This window comes from Dromaius novaehollandiae, chromosome 2 (genome assembly GCF_036370855.1).
Source record: "Dromaius novaehollandiae isolate bDroNov1 chromosome 2, bDroNov1.hap1, whole genome shotgun sequence".
In the NCBI taxonomy this organism is placed as follows: domain Eukaryota; kingdom Metazoa; phylum Chordata; class Aves; order Casuariiformes; family Dromaiidae; genus Dromaius; species Dromaius novaehollandiae.
In genome coordinates, this window is record NC_088099.1 from 5,144,035 (window position 1) to 5,167,525 (window position 23,491).

Here is a 23,491-nt window from a genome sequence, read left to right on the forward strand (position 1 = left end):
AATTATAATAAAGCAATAAAAGCAATTGTAAAGATATGAAAGGAAGGATCATAATCAATACCAGGCAATCTACTTCTATGGAAAAAGACTTTGTTAAGAAGATTTAATATAAACTCTGCCATGTCTGCAAGTTTGGTTGACAAAGGTAATGAAGCTGATATTCTTGATTTCTCTAAACTGCCTCTGTAGTTAAGCACTGCATCTGATTCTAATGGTACAGTAGCAACATGAAGAAAAATAATTCATACACAGATGGTTCACTGATAGAGGTAAAAACAGGTAAATGAAAAATTGTCATTGAAAGGGTCATTTCTAATGGACTGTATATGAATCTGCTTTTGTCCTGGTGAATTTTAAGGACTGTTGTGACAATTGAAATTAAAACTACATCTTCCTGGGAAAGCTTGTGTATGAAAAAAATACTAGACAATAATGATGGGTCAAGCTGTAAGAAGTTTTGAACTGCATGTGATGAGTTGGGTTCACCTGAAGAGAATGCTCCATCATAAATGCATATGTATCTCTTGCTATAAAAGCAGACTTACTATAATAAATGTGTAGTTCAGTTCTATGCTGCTCCCTATCAAATACTTCTTAGTGGAACAACCCACGCTGGAATTTTCCAGGGACACAATACTACTCATGTGAACTGACCATTAAATGCAGCAATTCAAACATTTACCAGCAAAATAACCACCTATCAGTAAAATAAGACAGGTAGCTAAAATTCCATTAAATAAAGATGCTTCCAAGACACCAGCTAAGATATTCTATATAAATCATTAAAATGAGTTCCTAGCCTTCAACACTGAGTTAATTCATGTCAGTAGAGACAAGCAGGACCCTCTGTTTGCTTGTCTTATACAGTACCCACTCTGACCGGTTTTGGCCTTCAACTTTAAGAGCATTTATTTTTAAGGATGTGAAAAGTTCCTGGCCTTACATTTCCTGTCAGAAGTCTCAGGACTTTAACAGTCCAAAACAATCTAACCTGACAGTTTTTAGCAAAATAAATTATATTCCTGAAAGCCAGTGTCAAACATTAGATGGGAACATGACAAGAGCTTATGTTGAACAGCAGAGTAGTTCTCTTATCTCATTTTGTTATAAAAAAAGGCAAACATAACCGCCCACTGGTGAGCACAGATATTGCAGAGGGAGCTTTTACGTCCTGTTAACGTAATCTTAGCGAGTAACGCATAGGGGATGACACAGTCCTTGTGTTACATCCAAACATCTACTCTTTCTTGTGCTGCTTCCTACTGTGTTCCCCCAGATATTCCTACAAAGACACTCTGAAAGGAAATGGTGTGAAGCTCTAACGACAAAAGAGGATGTATACTGACCATGCCTGCTTTAAATCTCAGCTGAACTTGAATGTTTGTATGAACAAGGCAAATTCTCAATTGTCTGAATGCATTTTAGGCAATGGGCTGGACCTTTCCAGTTTTCTGGCCTTTCCAAAAATAAAAAAAAAACGATACAGAAGCCATTTGCCATTTCCAGTAATTGCACAGTGCTTCTTCCTATGGAGTGCTGGAAAAATACTAAAAGGGCAAATGGCAGTACACACAGATGTCATGTCGAAGGCTCTGATGCCATAAATCCATTGGCACAAAACAAGAGTCACAATAGTTTATTACTTTTATTTTAGGTTCTTTTTCCGGTCCAAGCACTATGTTATGAAAGGTGTTATGCAACTCCAAATACTTGAAGGTTTTCATTGCTGAGCGATTTGGCAGCTGAACTTTCTCTTTTTTTTGATATGGGCTAATTAAATCCATATTCCCTGAAGGTGACTCCATCTTGTTTGACAGCGGTTCTTCTAATTGCCTATTGCAAGAGTCCAATAAAGACGTATTCCCAAGATGGCAGTTGAGCACGCTCCGGGGGGTGGTGGTTAGTCTCCCAGGGAAGGTGCCAACCGCACTATTCTTACTGCGCTTCCTGTCTACAAAGCCACACCGAAGCATTGACGAAAGCTTGGGATGACGCCATGGGCTTCTTCACGTGGCTTAAGGACAATGCAAGGTGCCGTGTACAGATGACAAATAGACGAAGATGGAAGGAAGCATGTAAAGGTAATTTACTATCAGGCAGCCCCAATTCGGCATGCTTTTCTGTTCTGTTATCTGAAATGTTGCACTCTGACTAAACTCTTATTTCCTAGAAATGTCACCATTGCCAAATACATCCTCTTCCTCCTATAATGGGAGAAATTTAATGCATTCCTCAGACATTGCTCATACCCACTGCATGTCACAGAGCATGCTGGCATATACTATATAGATGCCAAAATCGTTTGGTGTTTTCTGACTAATTTTAAACAAGCTTTGTATATCATGGCCATCTGCACCCAGCCCTCATTTCATACAGTACACTATCAAGGTGATGAGTATTTTTCGGAATTGCTCAATATCTAACGGACCAAAACTTTATAACTTAGCTACATGCCAGATGTCATTTCAGGCAAAAGTCTCATCTGACACATTAGTTTTGTATATGAGAGTGAAGTGGACAAACAGTTCATATTAAAAATATTCATTCTGCCTAAAAAAGCTACTTTTACACCAAAATGCCTAGTAGAAAAGATTGGAGCCAATCATAACTGTTGGAGAAATACTTTATATTAAATAACTTTTCTAGAACTACTTTTTCTTTGAGTAGCAAATTCAGTTTAATTTAAACGATACAATTAAAATTGCAATATTGATTAATAAGTTTTAGAAATCTTACATGCAAATTCACCTTTATTAGGCATTGTATTTTCCTGTTTCTATGATAATATATTAAAAAGAAGGCAGCTACTTTCTTATTTCTGCCATATGTTCAGAATCACATAGTAGCTGAGGTTGGAAGAGACCTCTGGAGATCGCCTTGTCCAATCCTTCTGCTCAGAGCACGGTCAACTAGAGCAGGTTGTTCAGAACTGTGTCCAGGTGGGTTTTGAGTATCTCAAGGATGGAGAAACCACAACCTCTCTGGGCAACCTGTCCCAGTGTTTTCACCTTCACAGTAAAAAAGTGTTTTCTTATGTTTAAATGAAATTTACTGTATTTCAGCCTGTGCTCATTGCCTCACTGTCCACTTATCTAGCCATTATTTCATCAGCTTGTCTTTGAGGAAGACGGTGTTGAAAGCCCTTGCCACAAAGTCTAGCTGGAGGACAGTAAATATTGGAATAACCCAGGGGTTTATACTGGGGCCAGCACTGTTTTACATTTTCATTAATGACTTGGATGATGGAAGAGAGTGCACCCTCAGCAAGTTTAAAGATGATACGGATTTGGGAGGAGAAGCTGACAGACCAGACCCCTGGGGCTGTATCCCTCGGGATTCTTCCAGGCAGGTCCCTGAACAGACCAAAGTCTGCTCTCCTCAAGTCCAGGGTTGCGACCCTGCTTTTTGCCCTGTTCCCCCCTCTCAGGATTCTGAACTCCAACATCTCATGCTGCAGCCAAGATATGTCCTCGAACTTCACATCCCCAACCAATTCTTCCTTGTTTGTAAGGATCAGGTCCAGCAGAGTGCCCCCTCACCAGTTCCTTGATCACTTGTACCAGGAAGTTATAATCAGTGTGCTCAAAAACCTCCTGGATTGCTTGTGTCCTGCTGTGCTGCTTGTGTTGAAGGCGGAAACATCAAATCCTACTCTGGACTCACTCAGAAATTCACGGCTAGCATTCTCAACCTATGTTTTAATGCAAATCAGTACAGTTTGTGGGCAGGAAGGATGCAGGAGAAAAATGCTTGAGAAGGGTATAGACAGCTTTAAGCAATTAAGCTTGTGCAATTGACTCAGACAAGACGGTTTATCCTGTTAATAATTTAAAGCATGAATGTTGATCATTTAAAGGACCATAACACTTTCAAAATATTTTGAAAGTTTCAGATATCAAAAAGAATATTAAGAAACTGCATATATTTTTAAAAAACAATCATCATGTTGATTTTCTATAGGATTTCTTTGAAGATTAGTATTTTTTATTTCCCATAAAAGTGACTTTTTAGGATTTTTCAGTTGTAATATATGAAAGGGAAAAGCCAGGATTATTACTGTCTCTGGGAAAGAATTTTCAGTAACATGATACAATGAATTCACCTATAGTGGTCTCCATTCAAGATAAAGAAAGCAAGAGGTGTTTCAGAAGGCAAAGTGATTCACTCCTTTTTGTCTGTCCTATTTAGAAATGAAGGACAGCTAAGCAGAAGGGAGGTACCTCTCTCCACCAAGAAATGAGAACTATTGCCTTACTGAAGATTAGACTGTTTTCATAATTATACTAGCCTATAAAGGGCATTTTGGAGAAAAACACATTAAAACACTGAAGACAGATTTTGCGAACAATGTGCCTGAAACAAAGTAAGAGGGCATAATCCTCTGATATGCTGCAGTGACAAATGTATTAAAGTGATTTTATAATGCTGAGAATCATGTCATGAGCAGTGGGTGACACTGCTATAAAGTTATAGCAGTCCTTAAATACGTGGAAGAAATACAAAACAAATCAGTAAAATCCTAACAGAAAAACAACAGTAGAATTCTAGAGCACAAAAAATAAAAATATAAGCACACAATACTAGCTTTAGACAAAAAAAGTGTCTAAAGTAATGTGAAAAATATCTGGAAACACTTTAACAGAAGTGAATATGTAGCAAGGAAAAATCAGTCATTAAAACAACTGTAGCTATGGATAACAGGGCAGAACAAAGTAAATATGGTGTGACTATAAGGTAAAAGATCCTAAAACTAAGGACGATTAGACACCGGAATATATTCCCATGGGAGAGGTGTCACTTGAGTCATTTAAGGCTGGACTAGACCAAGTCGTGGAAAAAGTTTTACAGCAAATACATACATGTATATCTATACACGTATATAGTGATGAATAATCTGCCATAGAAATGAATGACCTTAAAAGGCCTTTTCCATCTGTAATTTCTACGGTTCTATGAAATATGAGTAATGTTCCACTAAGGAACTTTGTATCTATGGCAATTTACTAACACTGCCTGATTTGTGTTAGAATGCAAAGCTCTGCTAGAAAATGGTTTATGACCAAATTAAGTGATATTTTCGGAACAACTAAGGAGTGCCCAGCGAGGGCAAACTTAGCTGAGAGACTGTATTGCAGGGAAAGAAATTCTGTCTCTGGACGCATTGGTACTTGTTCTCCTGGTGGTGGAGAAGAAGTGCATCAGAGATACTTGGGTTTTGGTTGGAAAAGGCATTTGAGGCCAAGCCACACACTCATAAAACAGCCCCTACTGTCTGAAATATCCATCTGCATTGGCAGACTTCTGAAAGGAAATCACTAGCTCACATTCAATTTGTAGCCAAGACTGATGGCAATGCAAAGGAGGGTATGACAGGAGCGTTTAGAAGAACAGGATAAGCAGGGCAATTGTTCCCAACGAAGGGATGAGCAGAGAATCAATTAACTTCCTTACATCTAAATTGTATTACTGATCTCTGACTTTGGATAATGGGATCTACTGCCATATCCTTTTGCTTGCTAATGCCAGGAGGAAATTTTTGTTCTTATGCAAAAATATTCCCATTTCTTTTAGCCTTCCTGATAGTCATTCCCTTTTAATTTCTATGAAATTGCAAGATACTCTTAATTTGAGGCCTTTTAATTCCTCTTGTTCACCTGGTTCTTTGATTCCAGTTTTACACTTTTTTTATTCTTTCATTACTGTGATTCTAGTTTCTATATTGCTTTTCTTGGGATTTGGGAGGTTTTTTCAGCTTTATACATGAAAACTGAAAGCTCAGACTTGTTGATATGCTGTGGCTCTTCTTAACTAGCAGAAAAGAAGCTGCTGTCTACAGGTAAAGTCTGCCCCTGTAACTCAGTATGAGGAGAGGTGGCACACTGCAGAACCACCCAGCCAGAATGCAGCTTGCCAGCTCAGACCTACTCATTCAGAAACTATTCGGCTGAGAACTGCAGGATTTCCACATCATCACCCAATCTTACATTGGTAGAATAAGGGGGCACTGAAAATTAAGAGGGCACTTCAACTTTGGAGGCTGCATGAGCAATAACTGTAGTATGTCTCCAGTTGAGACAACTATTTCTCAACTATTATGAAGTGCTTTTGCTTCTCTTTTCCCCAAGTCTGTTTGCTCAAGCTGCAAAAAGGGGGAAGTTTTGACCTTCTAACACCATTCAACCTTCCCAAATAACTCATTACTCATCATGTGCTTTCTCAAAAAGCAATAGAATGATTTCAATCCAAGGTCAGCCATCAACTTCAACAGCTATTTATTTTTTTACAGGTCCCAAAGGTCATGAATTCCATTCCACTATAGGCCCTCGCTCTTTATTCTGTATGCTCAGTGACAAATACCTCCTTGCTGTAAGGGATTCAGCATTAAGGAAAAGACATTTCTGGTAGCAGAGAATCCTTCCTCATTTCCATTCGAGGTTCTCCCAGGTTATAATGCTCAGGAAGCTCTTCAATAGTTTATTACTTTTGATCTGAATATGCTCATTCGACATCACCTCTCCCAACAGCCTGTGGAACTTGCAGTGTTTTGAGAGACAGAATCATAACTATGGATATGGCAACTCTTTACTTGGAATCTCGTATCATTCACTTGTGTTGTATATTTTTCAAAACCATCTTTGATTCCTGTGAAAACCTCAGAACCAAAATATAGAAAAAAGTGAAGAGCAAACCACATTTTACTTGTGCCTCATACACTACCGACACTACTGAGAGGAACAGGGACTCAAACGGAGAACAATGAGAAATACTGTTTTGAGAATAAACTATAAACAAGAGCACCAAAATGACTGAAAGGATAGATGGGGTTTCTAATTCTGCACTGAGTGGCACTGATAATTATCTTAACAAATTTCATTTGTTAAAATAAATAAATTTGTTATGAAGGAGCATGGAAGAATCATTAACATACTTCTATAAACATGTGTGTTTGTAGTTTGATATCAATATACAAACACTGGATTATGGGGGGGAGTGTGGAGAGAGAGCGAGCGAGCGTCAGAGAAACGTTTTTCATTTCCTTACAATGAAAGGTTCAACAGTCAAATAATAGGAATGTTATATACATTACTTTAGTTTATACAAGAAAACTTACTAGCAAACAATCCAGCCTTGCATAATAAAATAAAGCCACATGGAAAACTATCATAAATTAATTCACTGTTAATTACTTCAGCTCCATGATTTCTCCATTAAAATAATCCTTTCTTGCTCCTGACTTACTTTATATATTTTTGTAGTTTAGGCAGAAAATAAGAAGTATATCTTGGCCTCTGAAGTGTTACATCTAAGTTACTAAATACTAAAGCTTTGGAATAGACATCTCAGTGCTCAGACATCTGAGTGCCGAGGAAAATAAGTTTAAGGCTCATATTAAAATACCATTCTCATAACAACTTTCTGTGCCTACGGCTTCCAGAGACCAGCACAGCGAACACCACAACACATACAGTACAATATACAAAACAGGATGAATTAAGAAATTAAATTAGCTGCTGTTTGTTTACAGCTGAGGATACACAAAGATTTGCTGCCACCTATATACTGCTCTTTTCTAAGCCTGGAGTATACTGAGTAAAATAGCAAGTGGTTTCCTATAAAAAGTATTTTATCACAGTTATGCGTAATTAGGTAATAACTGCAGTTGGCTTTTAATATTTATTAAACATTGGCTTTTTAAAACATCATTAAAGATATCTTTATTTGAAAACAGATGCCATTCAATAAAAAACAAAAACTACACCAGTATTATTAGTCTCTAATTGATTTCACTAAATTCATTCCACTTTTCTAAGAAAAAACAAGGAATGAATTTGCTTTTTTTTAATGCATCTGTGCTAGATGTGTTGCTCTGCCATTTTGGAAAGTTTAATGTTAACTTCTGAGTTAAATAACTTCCCTCTCTGTAGGGAAGCATTTAATTTGGGTCATCATAGAAATCCAAATGCCTTCTCGTTGTCAAGAAAGCAAAATGTTATTTATTAAAACAAGATAGAACCACCAGTTCTTATTTAGGATAAACTTGTGTGTGAACTATTGAACTTAAGAGGTCTAATTTCACGTCGATGCGGTAACATCAGAATATCAGCAGTCGCAGGGCTGATCTCTGCACATATCTATCCCTCTTCCCCCCCCCCCCCACTTCATGCTGTAGCTAAGAATTATGGATGGTTTATGGAATAAGAAGTACATGGCTATGTTCATCATTTGTTTTATCGAAATGTGCAAGTCAAAATACAGTGGGATCTGCACTTCACCAGTGTACTTTTATACCTAGGTATTTCTGCCCATTCAGTTTTTAGGCATTTATTCAGTTTGTCTTTTGAAGCACGGCAGCAGTTTTGCTGTATTTTATTTTTTGTCTCATATGTAGACAATGGAAGCCTGCAGCCTGTGAGTAACAAAGCTTTTTGCATATGGTAAAAGAGAAGGAAGAAGTAAAGCAAATGGAAAGAAAAATAAAATGTGTTTGTCTTTATTTTGCTATAGGAAACAAAAACAGAAGTGCAGATGCCTGTGAATGAACTAGCTGTGGTTAATCCTAGAGAGAGTTTTGGCTACTCATCTAAACAGATTAGCACCTTTATCAGTGAAGCCAGGTAGCAGTAACGAGAATGGAAGAGGATCCAGATAAATACCCACTGCTACACTGTAAAGTTGGATGCCTCGAAATGGTGAAGCCCTCTGATTTAAGTGCTGAAAAGCTCTTAAATACTGAAGGATCTGCCCAAAGTTTTGCAAGAGTCAGCCCTTATGTTGTAATGGCCTCACTTCCACTTTCTGTTATTTCCACTTAACTTCAGGTATACTGGCAGTCCTGCCGATTTCAGTGGGTGTTTTCAGAAGCTCAGAGCTCAGCATGAACTCAAATGCTTTATTGGCTTTAACTCGAATCATCTGGCAGGAATGTCCCAGCTCTGCTTAGGTGATAGATTAAATGCACTCTGCTTAGGAAATAGCTCCCTCTCCTGTTCTTGCTGAAAACAGCCCAATCCACTGGAGGAATCAAACTATTTCAAGGCACTTTAGCAGTGAAGTACACTACTACAGTACGTTGCACAAAATTGTGCACTGTGGTCAATCCCCTTTCAGAATATCTTCTCCTTTTCTTCTGTCTCCACAAGTACTACATGAGAGTAGTGTCAGCAGGTCCAGCTAAAAGGACCGAAGTTAGTACAAGTAATTTCTTCGTCAAAGACAGTCTGGGTAAAGAATTTTACCCAGCCCACCATACCCACTATGCCTTTACCACTGTGAAAACAGTCATAAATAAATTATTGTATATCCATTGATTAACACCAAGAATATGCTCATTCTTCTCAGTTTTGCTGGGGAGCTGTCAAAAGCCCACCAAAGCTGTATTCTCTACCTGAATTAATGCTGAGCCTGAAATAATAAACAATCCTGAAACTGGCAAAAATGAGGCAATGTGATAGCCCTGCCCCAGATCTGTCAGACCCGGGTGTTCCTACATCCAGAGTGGCTTCCAAGCTGGCTCTGTGCATCCATACTGAATCATGCACGACCTAATAAATCCTTCTGAAAGCAGAAACATCGAAGGTGGATCTGCAAGCACCAGTTTCAGTCCAGCAACAGTCGGACTGTGTTGCTTGGGTTCGGCTACTGTCCGTGGTATCTCAGCTCCCCAGAACACTATGTAAGGGAGATCTGACCTCTTGTGGATTTTGAGACCTAAGACTGTAGTATTCTCTCGCAGGCAACGTTTGCTAACACAGGTAAACAACTGCATTAGGCCAGTGGCTGTTTTTAGTTGTTGTGTTGGTTCCTGATAAGAAGCTGGCCCAATAGATTCCTCATTTGCTAACTCCTGCAGCATCTACCATAAATGTGAAGGGACTCAGTGTATCATTTTTACTCATGATCCCAACAGGCCCTCATCACACTGTGTCCCATTATTATAACAAATTGAACAGGAAAACAAAAATAAGGAAAAAAAAATTGTTTGCCCTTTCAGCACTTAACCCCCCCCCCCATCAACATAGCTGTTAAATTTAGTACAACAGAAATGCTACTTTATGGCCCCCAACAGAGGTCATTGCCAAGTGTCTTAGTTTATGCAGCAGCAGATGACAAGACTCCAAACCATTTCTACCAATTATAACATATACTCACTTCTCACACAGGACCAACACTCAGGGTGCCTGAGCCCTATGTCTGACTTTATTATTGACCTGATGTGTGACTTCTGGCATGAAAGTTTCCCTCTACCTGCTTCACTTTTCCCATCTATAGTATGAGCAGAATGAAAGTCACTCCCTGCTTAAAGTTGTTTGAGAAAAGCACTAGATATGATGTAGTTGTTTTTATCATGATAATCACTGATACGCATTGACAGGGCACAAAGTCTCCCTGCACGGCTCAAACCCACAGCGTCTCCAGCAGTTCAGAATTTCAGACTGGTTAAACCCTGATGGATGACTCAGCCTGAAGCATTTCAAAATCTAACCCAAGTCACAGCCTCACTACGAGGACGGCTTTGAGATGCTGCAGTCTGGGCCCTGTTGCTTTAGCTTCCCTCAAACAAACAAAATCCCACACTTCCCACTCTTAAAATCTGGACAGATAAGCCTCCACAAAGAAATGATCAAAACAACCAAGAGCAAAAGATGCAAAAAGGTCAATAATACATATCTGGAGCTCATAGAAGGAGGTTTTCTAAATGTCTTACATCAATATGAAGCAATGTAGCGCTACAAAAAAAACCATGGAGTTGACTTTGAGTAAAATACTATGAGACACTGAAGTGTGGCAACAGCATCACAGTGTGTGGGGATACTATTTGGGCCTAGTCTAAATGCTGCAATGACATGGGCTATCCTGCTTCAAGGACTCAGTGCAGTCTCTGTGTGGTACAGCATTGCGCTGGCAGCTAAACCAGCTTCTTTGGGTATGGTTGGGATATCTCGACACAGTACTGCACTGAACCATGTGGACATACCCATGCAATTGGCTGATATTCCTTCATTTAGCTGTTTAAGTCTGAACTAATTATCCTCAGATCTCTTTATAGGCAGTAAAGAGAAACTAACATCTCTAGGGTCTCTCCACTGACTAAAAGGGGAGTCCTGGGTGGTTTAGGATGCTAAAAGTTAATAAAATAAATACTAAAACTTCTCTGCCTTTCCGTTTCTTCACCTCTTCCAGCTACTTTCCCTCAGGGAAATCAGAAAGCAAACCTCAGTCACTCTTCATCCTCCGTCAGACTTTCTGGACCTTTTAGTATAACATTCTTACAAATATTCTTACCTGTGGCCTGATAACCGACTCTCATTTTTCTTGAGGGATCTTTCTCTCTTCTCTCTTCCAGTCCCTGAATGTCTGTGAGGAGCAATCACTTTAAGGCTTTTTTCATTGCTGTCTGTATCAAAGCCTGGAATAGATTTTCTTTCTTCCGCCTTAGTCCTCTCTCTTTCAGACAGCAGTTTGCCAAAAGCGTCATCTGTATCTTTGGGGAAGTTTTTTAGTTTTTCAGAGGCTGAACTCGTGTGGGAGCTTGACAAAGTCTTTGAGAAAAATTCTGTATTTCCTTTCAAGTCACTATCACCGTGTGAAGAGAAGAAACTTGTGGATTGTGTTGAAGATCCTTTACCTTCTTGGAAATCAGTACTTGGGACACTGAGGTCATTTTTTTCATGTTCTTCACCCTTGAATTGTCCTGTGCTGCTTATGCTAATGGATCGTTTTGAAAGCCTCCTTTTTTGCAAATCCTAGAAATAAGTACCATTAAAACCATAGATTAAATTTCAAGCATCTTCAAATAAACACAAAAAGCAATGGAAAGCTCTATCACTAACTTCTGCACTAAACAACTTCCTCATTACTAGGAATCAGGTAGATAGTAAGTTATGTAAAACTTTTGGATAATAAGTAAGAACAGAAATACACTTTCACTTAAAATTTGAGCAGTACTAAAAATACTTTAAATTGTTCTATGCCTTTATGAACTTCTTTCTTTCATCCAAGAGCATCAACAAAATACCTCAAAAATTTTTGAATTTGGGGCTGTACCCAACTCAGAGGAAATCAAGACCTACAAGACATTTTTACTACAAAAACTCTCCATTACAGATATCTGGTCTTTATTTCCAAATAAAAGATACTTAGAAAAATCCAATTAATCCACTTAACTTCCATATTGTCTTCAGAATTATCCAAATTACATGCTTAAGGTGCCTCACTTTCTCATTTTTATAAATGTAATTTTACACAGAGAAAGTTTCTGTTTAAGCAGCACGAAGGAAAAAAAGAGGAACAAATTTTAAAATTGTTTCTTAAACACTTATTGACGGAGAATCGTAAAAAATGAAAACATTTCTTAACTGAGAGTAATTTTTGAACCACAAACTCCTACTGATTAAATGTGGGGTTTCAGAGAAGTCTAAGGAAATCCGGTACTCCTATCTAGGAAAACTTTCGGAGCTGTAGATATTGCTAAAGTAAAAAAGCAATTTCCTGAGGAAAATGGAAAATCCTAGCTGTCAAGAGATACAATATAGTGAAAATGGAAAACAGATTTATAAAGACATTCTTTAGCTAAAGATCACAGATTTGCTGAGGGTAGTTCGTGTGTTGTTCCTAATGGTTGTTTCTGAAAGAGTTATAATTTCTAAAGTAACCAGAATCACTGCCCTAACTTACCACGTATTTACAGACTGCAGATTTAATGGGTTAACATGCAGAAGTCATTTTAATAGTATGTGCAAATGATTTATTGCAGAAGTTTATATATAAAAATCCATGGTCAAGCCTGATACTTTGCAAGGGTTGTAAATCACCTCTGGTGAGCTTGCTATTGGTCCAGCCATCATTCCTCTGACAATGAGACCAGACCTGGACCTTTGCTTTTCCTTCACCGTGGCTTTCAGCTCCTCAGAACTCATTGCTTTTAAATCTTCCCGACTATCTTTTAATTTTTTATCCCCATCAGAGAGTGAGTGGGTGTTGTGTATTGTCCCTGTGTGGCATCTTTCACTTTTGTGCTGATGTTTTCTGGATGGAAGGATTTTATCCAGAGGATCCTCAACATCGTATCTACAAGTGAGAAAAAGACGCAAAACTTTAAATAGCAAAATGATATACAATGAAACCAAGAAAAATAGCTGCTTGTCTACTTAAAGCACTGGTGTCAAGTCTCTTGTTATCTATCGATGGCTCTCAAACATGATCACTTTTCAATCTATATACAGGTCTTCAGGACACTATTTCAGTTTCATCACTATGTCTCACAATCAGTTATAGCATGTGTAATACTTTAATCTTATGCTTACTTTTTTGATACATACAATATCATAACAGAAAAAACAAACCATATATAGCATATCAGATAGTTTCTAAGCTGCCATCAAGAACAATTCCATTCATTCTTCATCTCCATGATTGGCAATTTGAAAACCATTTTAACATTTTTGCTAACATCCTCTGTTACATATAACTCAGACTGACTCTACTGACCTCTTTCATGCTTTGTTCAAATGTGGAACATCTATTTTAGATCAAACAGAAAGGTTCATTTTATATTTGGTCTTTTCCATGATAATAGGTTGCTACATTGCTGTCATTTGACCTTTTCAATATTTATATAAGTCACTCTTTGCATCTACTTTTGTACGCATACATAATTCTATAAACAACCTTTTCTGAAATGCAAGCATGATTTATCTGGATCTCTGATCCTTTCTGCATAACACTATATGGATTTCTTTCTCAAAAATAACCTTTTACAAATCATGTTCTTACTAAAAAAAATCATTTGTGCCTTGTTAATACATGCTGTTAGAAACCATTCAGAATTCAATTTTCTCCATCAGGATCTCTTTCAATGGCTGTATAACAATAGATCACTAATAAATGGAAGTTCTTACATTGACTTACTCCCACTTCATTGAGACCTATTTCCTGTCATCTTACAAACATAATTCATATTTTCGGAAACCCAAAAATCATAGCATCAAGAAAACTGTCTTTTAATCTTTGTTTTTTATTGCAGGACAGTTTTCTTGATCCTATTCCATAGTAAAACAATTCTGTGAGTTGAAGTGTCTCATATCACAAAAATATCCCTTTTATTTAACCAGTTAAATTTTTTTCAAAGGCTCATGACCTGTGCTGTGAAGACAGGCCTCAGGTATAGGCCTCAGGTGTAAACCGAAGAGAAAATGAGCAATCTCCGAGAGCATTAGAAAATCTGAGGACTGTTATTCCTGGCCTAGGACCACATAACTCCTTGTTGCCAAAGGGCGACGTCTGTCAACATAGGGGCTGTTTTAAGTTGGAGGCTTTCAAAAAACATGAAGTGGTCAGCTAAAAGGAGAGAGATGGAAGTAAGTACAACTTTAGTTAGTCTTTAGTAAGGAATTGGCAAACTGAATCTGTGTAATTATTGGCATGTACAGTCTGGACTCCTACAAGCACTGTTAAAAATTATCCTGGTAGTTGAAATAAAAACTAATTTCAGGCACTGGTTGCTTGACACAGTGATGCCTAATTTCCCCTTGCCCAGAGAGGGCTGAAACAGTGAGGAGGATCACCGACCCGCGCTTCTGCTATGGTGTTTCTCTCACTGATCTATTTCGTGGGCAATAAAAGGAAGCGGACAGCTAGCCCAGAAATCTGTCTAGGACATTCCTCATTACAGCAGCCTTGTGGCTTCTTCCTCTTACCACACCGAGGGCCAGAAGTGCTGTCAAACTGCATGGCCACCACAAGACCTGATCCAAGGAATAAATGAAGCCAACTGTCCAGGATGTGCTTACCACCGTCTTCCTCTATCCTTGATGAATCTGGGGCTCTGATTCAGACTTTCTCACCTGCCTTGCTCAGAATATGCCTATACGTACCCAGAAAGAGAAACCAAAGCTCTGACTTTATGCAAGGGAGCGCATATATGGCAAGCAGGTTCTTAGTATGTACAGCCAGTGGCAGATTAGAAGGAATTTTCTTGATAAATTTGTGTTTGAAGGATTAGATTCTCAGGTGGTATAAAATTAAGAAGCACTGTTATAAATAACAGAGCGGCCCTGGTTTACGCCAGGACAGAGTGTGAAACCCTGAACTCTCCATCTTGCCACAATCAGCCTATTTTACACCCACTTGGCCCTTGCACCTCCACTCGTCTTTGGCCTCGCCAACCCCGCGGCCACCCAACTGGTGAGCACGGTGCTTGAGAAGCCGTGAAAATCGGTGTAAAAGCCACGTGGCCTTTAAAAGGAAACCTTTAAAAGGAAAAAGACCCAAATCGGATCTTACCCCTCAGCGGCCGCCGGCTGCGAGGAGCGGCGCCAATCAACACACTGCGCATGTCTGCCCCCTCCGCGGAGGATTAAAAATCATAGAGTATCCCTAAGTATAAGGCAGAGCGGCTCCTTACGGTGCCACTTCCTGAGCAGTGAGGGCCTCTCTGGGCCAACAACCGAGCACTCTCTTTGCCGCCCCCCTCCTTTTCGCGCCTATTCTGCCAATACGCATGCGCCTGCCGGGCTGTAGGTGGGGGTGGGGTGGGGGAGGCGCCATTTTGTGGGGGGGTGTTGGTGCGTATGAGGTGCTGTGTCCGCTCTGCTCGGTGCCGCTTTTAGGTGTCAGAGCAAGGTATTAGGGGCTTCCTCGGTTTGTGAAAGCCCATTTCCCAAGTGAAAAAAGTCTGGGGGGCTGCAGGCACTGCAGGGGGAGTGGGGCAGCTGCTGTGTCTTGCAGGGCAGGGGAGGAAAATGAGGAAGGCCTGAGCTGTGAGGCAGCGTGAGGTGCGAGAGCATCAGACACGGGGAGAGAGAAAAGCACTGGGAACATGCTGGAAACTCCTGTATCCAAAAAAGAGAAAGAGCTTGTTCTTCTTCTGTACTCCCTTCTCTTTAAGAATTACTTCTCAAATGGTTACTTCAGCTTCCAAAGCCTTGGCTTTTTTTCCCTACGAGGAAAGACTTGCTGGGTTTTTGCAAGCTTTAATGCTCAGAAGTAGCTAATTTGAGTACACTGTGTTTAGGGTGAGGATTAAAATTAGATAAAGTCCATGAGAGTCAAGGCTGGGAAGCTGACTGCTTCTTTTGTGCTGATAGTGCCTTACAAATGGCCATTTAAAAAACTTTCTATTCAAGCACAGGTAGGACTGTTATTCCACCATGAGACACTAATAAACACAATGGAAAGACTTGGCTACACATTTTTTTCAGATAAGTTTCAGGATGGAACTAATCTATGCTTCTTGTAGCAATACTGAATTTAAGATAGTCTGCCTTGCCTTTAAATGTGCAATGCATGAGTATAGCAGTTGTGTGAGTGCAGGTAGTTAGTCTTCCAGTAGAATATGCTTCCATTTGAATTTTTTTCAGTCGAGTATAAAAGCTCAGATTTGTGTATGCTTCAGTGACCAAATCATGTAATTGAGATCAAGTCTCAATAATTAGTAAGGTGCATACAAGAGTATTTTTGAAGGTGTGGCTTGCATAAGAGGTTTTAATAGTACGGCAGTTTAAGCTTTGTGTTATTAGGATAACTGGTAAAAAGTAGTGTAGCTGAAGGTATAAATGATAAATCTTTTAATTCTGTTTCAGTTAGAAAAAAGTTGTGACTAGATGGGGAAAAGAGAAAGAAAAGGATGTACCTGTAGTCTTCAGTTTTGCTCACATCGGACATAATGGTGCTCTGATGCATGTGTTCTTCATCTGAGTAGTTGGGTAGCTGAACTGATGAGCTCTTACTTTGAGGATTTGTCAAAGCAGAACTTGATGTTATGGTTCTAGAAGTCCGGACGTGCTCAAGGAAGTAATTAGTAATAATTTCAAGAAGTGTTTTCAGTGGATTCTCCTTTGCCTATTCAAGAAGAAAAATAAAACTCTTGGTGACTATTAAAACTCTTTCATCAGTCTTGCTGTAGTCTGAGATAGGATATTTCCTCTTACACTGTACAGTGGCTGAAAATGTTTAACACTTTCTGGGTTCAGTTGCTTGCAGGTTATGCTGGATGTGACTGTATAAATAGTACAAGAAACTAGAACATGTCAGGGAACTTCCTAAGCTCACAGATTTGAATTCCTAAGCCAGCCAAGTAGGCACGGTACAGATAAAACAAGCACTTTTGGACGTTCTTTTAGCTAAACATAGTGTGGTAACTATGCCAGAATGCACCTTTGCTAGTGTTACTTGGTCAATTTTAGAAGGATGTAGAATGAACTGTCTATATTCTTCTTAGTACCTGACTAGAGTATTTCTATTTCATATTATCAGAACTCTGAGAAGCATCAATTTTAGAACTCTACTCCTGTGCGTGAGTTAACTCCAAATTTTAAGGCAACAGCCTCCCCCCCCCCACACACTGCTTTACTATTTTGCAGTAGTACATGAGAAAATAGGTCCTGTGAAGATGAGGTTCTAGGAATTAAGCTAAAAAAAAAAGTTACAGTGTCTGCTGCAGTAATGTAAATAGAGCGGAAGGGTGTTTTTTATTATTTTTTAATGATCTAGGAATGGGTAGCTTTATCATTAAGATGCTGCTTGCCAAAAGAGTCATGATTCCTGAAGTCATGAGTGGCCAAGACTGGTTTTAGGGACCAAATGGAAATTATCCACTGATGTCCCTGACATCAGGCACTGTGGTCTGTGTTATCTTAAAGAGTGAGTACATAGTAAAAGTGTAATCCTATCTTGCAGGTCTTATATAAAGTCACAAATAAAAACAAGCATGCAGAGATACTTGTGAAATTGAATAATCTAGCCATAACAATGGAGTAGGTGTTAAAATGAATAACTGCTTCTTGTTCATTTGAGGTTGCAGTTTGTAACAAGGGTTCATGGACTGCCAGGTTCTCAGGTTAGTCCCGTGAACTGTAGTGTAATCCTGGATCAATGTTACGCTCTCCAGTACTCCAGAGATCTGTCGATATGTCCACAGCAATGCAATAGTGTATATGGGCTTGAGTACTCTGCAGTTTGGATGAGTACTTCAGCCTTGATCTGTCTGGCCTAGTTTCGCAGAATATGATCACCACATTCTTGGGAGGAAGATCTATTTCCTTACCTTGTTCTGTTTGTATAAGGAGTGTAGATGTAGGACATTTCGAAGTTCATTCCTGTTATTGATGCTAAGTGCCGAACGTGGAAATTCTCGGTCCATGGTAGCGATAGTTTTCTTCAAACCCTGAGAAGGAGAAGTGTCAGATTTAGGGTACTTAAGAGAGTACAGCTAGTTACCAGAGCTTTTATTCTTGACTTTGCTGGACCTAATATGAAACTTCTGGATGTACTAAAATGGCAGTAGTTAATAACAACAAGCCAACTGAAAAAACATGTACTATAATCATACAGTCTTGGATTGCTATAGCACACATGTTGAAGTACCTGTATCTTACGGTGTTGATGTTATCTGCGAGGTAGGAATAATCAAACATGAAAAAACAAACCACCTTGCAGCTTACTTCATCTGCGTAACAGCTTTGTAAGACTGAATGGTCTGTATGAAGCCCCGTTCTGGTACCTGGGCTTGTGGTTCACATAATTCCAGAAATAATGAATTTGTTTTTTTCCATCAAGATAATACAGTTTTTCCTAAATGCAGTTTTGGCTTCTGTAGTTGCAAAGTCTAAACATCAGATCTAAACTTGGCCAGTATGGAAAAAATTTCAAAAACTTTATCCTTAGTTGAGGCTAGTCCAGTCAGTCTCTGGTCAGAAATCAGTCTGATTTCCGTTAAATCAACCAACTGGTTTGGGGTCTTTGTGTGACTCAGTACCCAGTTGTGGTTTGTAGGGCAGTATAAAGATCATATTAATTGAAACTGTGTTAAGAATGAATCCTCCTAAAGTTGTTGCTGTTATCTGGAAGAAGGAAAAAGCCTCCATCCCTTGCATGAGTTTTAAAAAACTGAAATGAAAATTTTGCATCATCAAGCCTATTCCAGCTGTGGTCCACCACACTTCAGACTTCCTCAGCTATATAGAATATAGTCATGCATGGGAGCTTCAGAGACAAGTTCAGAGACAAGTGTGGATATGGTGCCTTGCTAAGGGTAGAGCCTGATTTCCCATGAAATGTCAGGGTCAAATCCCAAACTTATTTAAGCAGTGCAATGTCAGAACACCATTTTGAGAGGGAGTGTTTTGGTGCTTTCTACAAAGTGTTACTGCTACAAGAATTGATTGGGTTTTTTTTCCCCAGCAGGTGGTTTGCCTGGCTCAGAGCTAGGGATGCGAGGACAAGTCATGGCAAGTAAAGAATGGTTCTCACAGTTGACTTGGGTATGTATTAAAGAAGGATTGAGACAGAGGGGGAAACATATGTGCAGAAGCACAAAGGATTTCCATGTCCCTTATTTTGACACCGTAGTATGTAATATGAAATAGATGCTGCAATATATGTGTAAGTTACTGTTGTAAGCTCTGTGGTCTGTTTTGCCAGTACAGCATTCCTGTTCCTTTTATGCTTTTATTGAATTTTATGTTTAAGCATATCCAACTTTGAAATGGAAATGTCTTTCATTTGAAAAAATCTTTGTGATCAGTTGAATTGACAGACTTGAGCCTCGTACTGTCATATCTATGTGACAGTAAGTGGCAAATAATGAGTTCTGCATCTGAAATTTAATGAGCAAATGTTTAAACATTGTTCGCAAACACCGAGAATGTGTGTGTGGAGACTGGATGCAAAACAGACAACAAAAGTGGGGTTTGTGTTGCACTTAATAGCATTGTGATCATTTAATTTCTGATATAAGCAAACACTGCCAACATTAGGGGATTAGGCTGAACAACAGCAATATTTTCTCAGGATTGGAAGTAAAATATAGGGAGGTAGATAATTTTACCTGGAAATGTGAAGGTGTATTTCTCCTCTGCTCCATCGCACTCTCCCTATGCTTACATACGGTACAAAGGATTTCCTTTATGGCATTAAGTTTGTGAAAAGTACAGTGGCCTCTTTTTTCCTGTTCTCCCTGTTTCCATCCCCCCACATAAATCTGCTGTCTGCTAAGCTATAACTGAAAACCAGAAAAAGACACGTTACCATTTTTTCTAGCAGTGTTGCCTTTTGTCTTTTTATGTTATCAGTTGGTCTGGGAAGTCTTCTGTGTATCTTGTAATCCCAAGGGCAATAGCAAGATTGATAATTAAAAGCAAAACTGTGAAACCTGCATTTCTTGAGTTAATATTGGGTATTGTAGGCACATCTGGGTAAGAATCAGGTTTCCTCAGAGAAAGAGGAAGGTGGCTTCCATATTCAGAAATAAAAAGGCATTGTGGGAAATGTAGTACAGATGCTTACTCAAAAGGCTTATTACAGTTCAGGACTAGCTGCTCTAATGCTGGAAGAAGTCCATCCCTCCCCATCCCACCCCACATTCCTTAATCTTTAACGTCTAACATTTTTCATGTGTCCTTCTCATTTGTACTAGCTGGAGAAAATCGAGACAAATTACCTTTCTACTGAGAAATTCTCTCACCAGTGATGCGGCCACTTCTTCCACAAAGGAGTTATCCATTTTTAGCCCAAAGTGTGTTTAGTGGGCGTATTCTTTACTTCATCTAACAAATCATTCAAATCTGCCGACATTGCAGCTCTTCAGTGCAGCTTTTAACCACTGCATTCCTGAAGCAGTGGAGGGCAGGACTGCATGAGCGGGGCTGTGTTCAGTGCAGTGTCAGGGATATGTTGCTGTGGAGACCATGTCATCGGAAGCAGGGAGAACTCCTCCTCCTGGGAGGGAAGCAAATGGTAGACTTAAAACTAAAAGAGCTCTTGTTATAACACTGCAATAAGCATCTCAGTAAATGCTTTTAAAATGTAAAAACTCTGTTAAATAATGAAATGTGAGAATGGAATGCTCAAATCTGACAGGTGATCATTTTCTGATTTTTTTTAAGTCATCAAAAGAAGCATATGTATTTGCAGCCTTCTGTGCTACCACTTATTTTAACCTTGTATGTTTCTTCTAATAAAATTACACATTTCCAAAAGCAAAAAAAAAAAAAAAAAAAAAAAAGGGCAAAAAAACCCTAGCTGTTAAGTGAAAGCTTAATCTCTCATGCTGGTAACTTCTAAGGTGGGAGCATTCATCAGTTGAATCTGTCCTTTCAAGTTGCACCTATATTAGCCGGTGGTGCAACATACTAAGGGGAAGGACTTTGGAGGGTCATACTTTTGGGCCTAATTTAGACTGGAAAGGACCTCTGGAGTTCATCTAGTCCAACATGCTGCTTAGAGCAGAGTTAGATATGGTTGCACCGGGTCTTCTCCAAGGGTGGAGAATTCAGTCTGGGCAACCTCTTAATACTTGGACAATCTTATTTGGGAAAGCTGTTTTCCTTACCTTGTTAAAATTGCCTGTGCTACAGCTTCTGACTCTTCCCTCATACTTTCTCTCAAGCCCCCTTGATTGTCTTTCTGATGCTTTGTTGGACTTGCTGCACTTTATTGAGCTCTCTTGTCCTGGGCTGATGAGGGAAGCAAAATAAAACATAGTTTTCCAAATGTGACCTCTTGAGTGCTTCAGAGAGGGAATAAATACTCCTCTTGACCTGCTGGTTGTGCTTTTACTAGTGCAGCCCAGTATGTGGTTACCCAACTTTGCTGCAAATTTGGCTTAAATCCTGCTTCTGTAGCTAATGGAAGGAGGAAGACCATAAAGCAAGTGCTGGCTGTGTTTGGGATGCTACAAGCCCAGATATTATGAGCCCTTAATCTGATGAAACTTGTTTGAGCTTCACAGAATGAAAAAACACTGGTCATAATTTCTTGTATTCTGCATCAGGGAAAGATACTACAGTTTTTCTTCAGCATCTCTGTACAGCAGGCCGTGGCTTAGCTTGTCTGCAGCGAGTAAAGCATTGAGGCTGAGAGTTTCATGACATGTACACTACCGTTCCTTTTTTCCAAGATCCTAATGCCCTCTACTGTATAATGCTCAATGCATAAATTTGGTGTAAAATGACTTCAGTAGCTCCATTGTTGAAGAAACTGAAGTAGATGAGAAAATAGTTGGCACTGTGGCTTACGCATAACTTGTGAGCTACATGAATTATATCTGTTGCCCAGTGTGGCTGACCGCTGATGTTTGACAGGCAGCACAATTCTAGCTGTGAAGTGCCTACAGCTGTTTAAAGATGTTGCACTGTGTCTTTCAACTACTTGGAATTAACATGTGCTTTGCAAAAAATGGCAGAATTACTGCTCACAGACTGAATCCATGTGGAACTAGTTTGTGGAACAGAAAAAACTCCCAAGTTTCTTGCCAAGAAAGAAAAGAACAAACATGGAGTGATAGGAGACTAGTGCAATCATATGAGATTTACAAGGCCTGCTGGGTGGAATTCACACTGTTCTTTGTGTAGTGGGAAGCTGCAGGAGGCCTGTGGAGATTTTGTTTGGTTTGCAGGGGAGAAAAATTTAGGTTTTGGTCACAGGTATCTCAGCTGAGTATAAGCAATAGGTCTGCAGAGAGGAAAAGTCTTGATTGGGAGGAGCATTTTGGATCTCCGTGTTAAATAAAGTGTGTTCCCTTTCCTCCTTATTGATCAAGGTTGTGTAAGCATTTAGGAGTGGAGAAAAAAAAGTGATCAGCTTTGTGGGCCTATGGATTCAGCTATATTTAAGGTTTTGGAGTGGGGACACATATTTTTGTATCTTACAAAAGCAGAAGCTGCAACATGCCAGGAGCAAGGTCTTGGTCCTGACTGGAGGGCACTGGTAAGGTTCTTGAGTGAGACCCCAGGATTAAAGCAGACCTTCAAAGATTGCTCTCTGCAACACTGGGTAGTCTCTGTGTAAAGAGGTTTTTGTTTCCTCTTCCTGGTTGAAGCAGTTTGCATTCACTAGAAAAACCCTTGTTTATGGAAAACTTGTGGGGAGGAAAGTGAAATTGCACATGGGAGAGAGAAATGGCCCAAAAACTGAAATGTGCTAACGCAAAGCCTTACGCAGATTAGAGTAAGGAGGTAGAAGGGGCTGTGCAAACCCAGCAGAGTTTTTGATGCAGGAATTTAAATGCAGGAGCATTTTGCTGCACAGACTTTATCAGTCGTGTTTTTTGGAAAGCTGCAAGACAGAAATGAATTGTATAGTACTTGGAAGTATATTTAGAAGGCACATTTTAAATAGGTATTGGTAGAGCAAACATTGTTAGAGTGGTGACAGTAGAACTTCCTCCAAATGTGTAAACTCATTGGGAAGAGTTTGCTGGTAGAAAGTAGCTATTTCAAAAGCAAATGAGCAGTAATCAAGAACTTGCAAAAGGGAGAGGAAAGGAGAGAAGAAGGACTACCTGTATTCCCAGGAGCAGTGGCAGCAGTTAGTGGAGGTGGAGGTTTACTGCTGCAGTAAATATAAGGATATAGAAGCAGCCTGTGGGAGAAGGGTTTAAATGGGGTTCCTGAAAAAAAATGCTCCGTGCCTGTGCCTTTCTTGCTGCTTTTCTAGTAGCAGATAGTGAAATACAAAGCTGTTGTAATAAAATACAATGACAAAGCACAAGTCT

The 23,491-nt window shown here is 39.4% G+C and overlaps 1 protein-coding gene across 5 annotated transcripts in view; it reads right to left on the bottom strand.

Moving 5' to 3' along the window:
- MINDY4 (MINDY lysine 48 deubiquitinase 4) overlaps nt 1–20,707 on the bottom strand; it is an 86,748-nt gene extending 66,041 nt beyond the window's left edge. For 4 of the 5 annotated variants that reach the window (XM_064505686.1, XM_026096460.2, XM_026096449.2 and 1 more), the window contains exons 1-5: nt 20,438–20,707; nt 18,044–18,163; nt 16,631–16,839; nt 12,813–13,068; nt 11,284–11,744 (exon numbers count right to left, since the gene is read on the bottom strand). In XM_064505686.1, the coding sequence (XP_064361756.1) occupies nt 11,284–11,744; nt 12,813–13,068; nt 16,631–16,839; nt 18,044–18,163; nt 20,438–20,500 (1,109 nt within the window). In that variant the 5' untranslated portion in view covers nt 20,501–20,707. Of the gene's footprint in view, nt 1–11,283; nt 11,745–12,812; nt 13,069–16,630; nt 16,840–18,043; nt 18,164–20,025; nt 20,204–20,437 lie in introns of those variants that run through there. The other variant, XM_026096442.2, reaches the window with a different exon arrangement.
- Nucleotides 20,708–23,491: the final 2,784 nt, after the last annotated feature.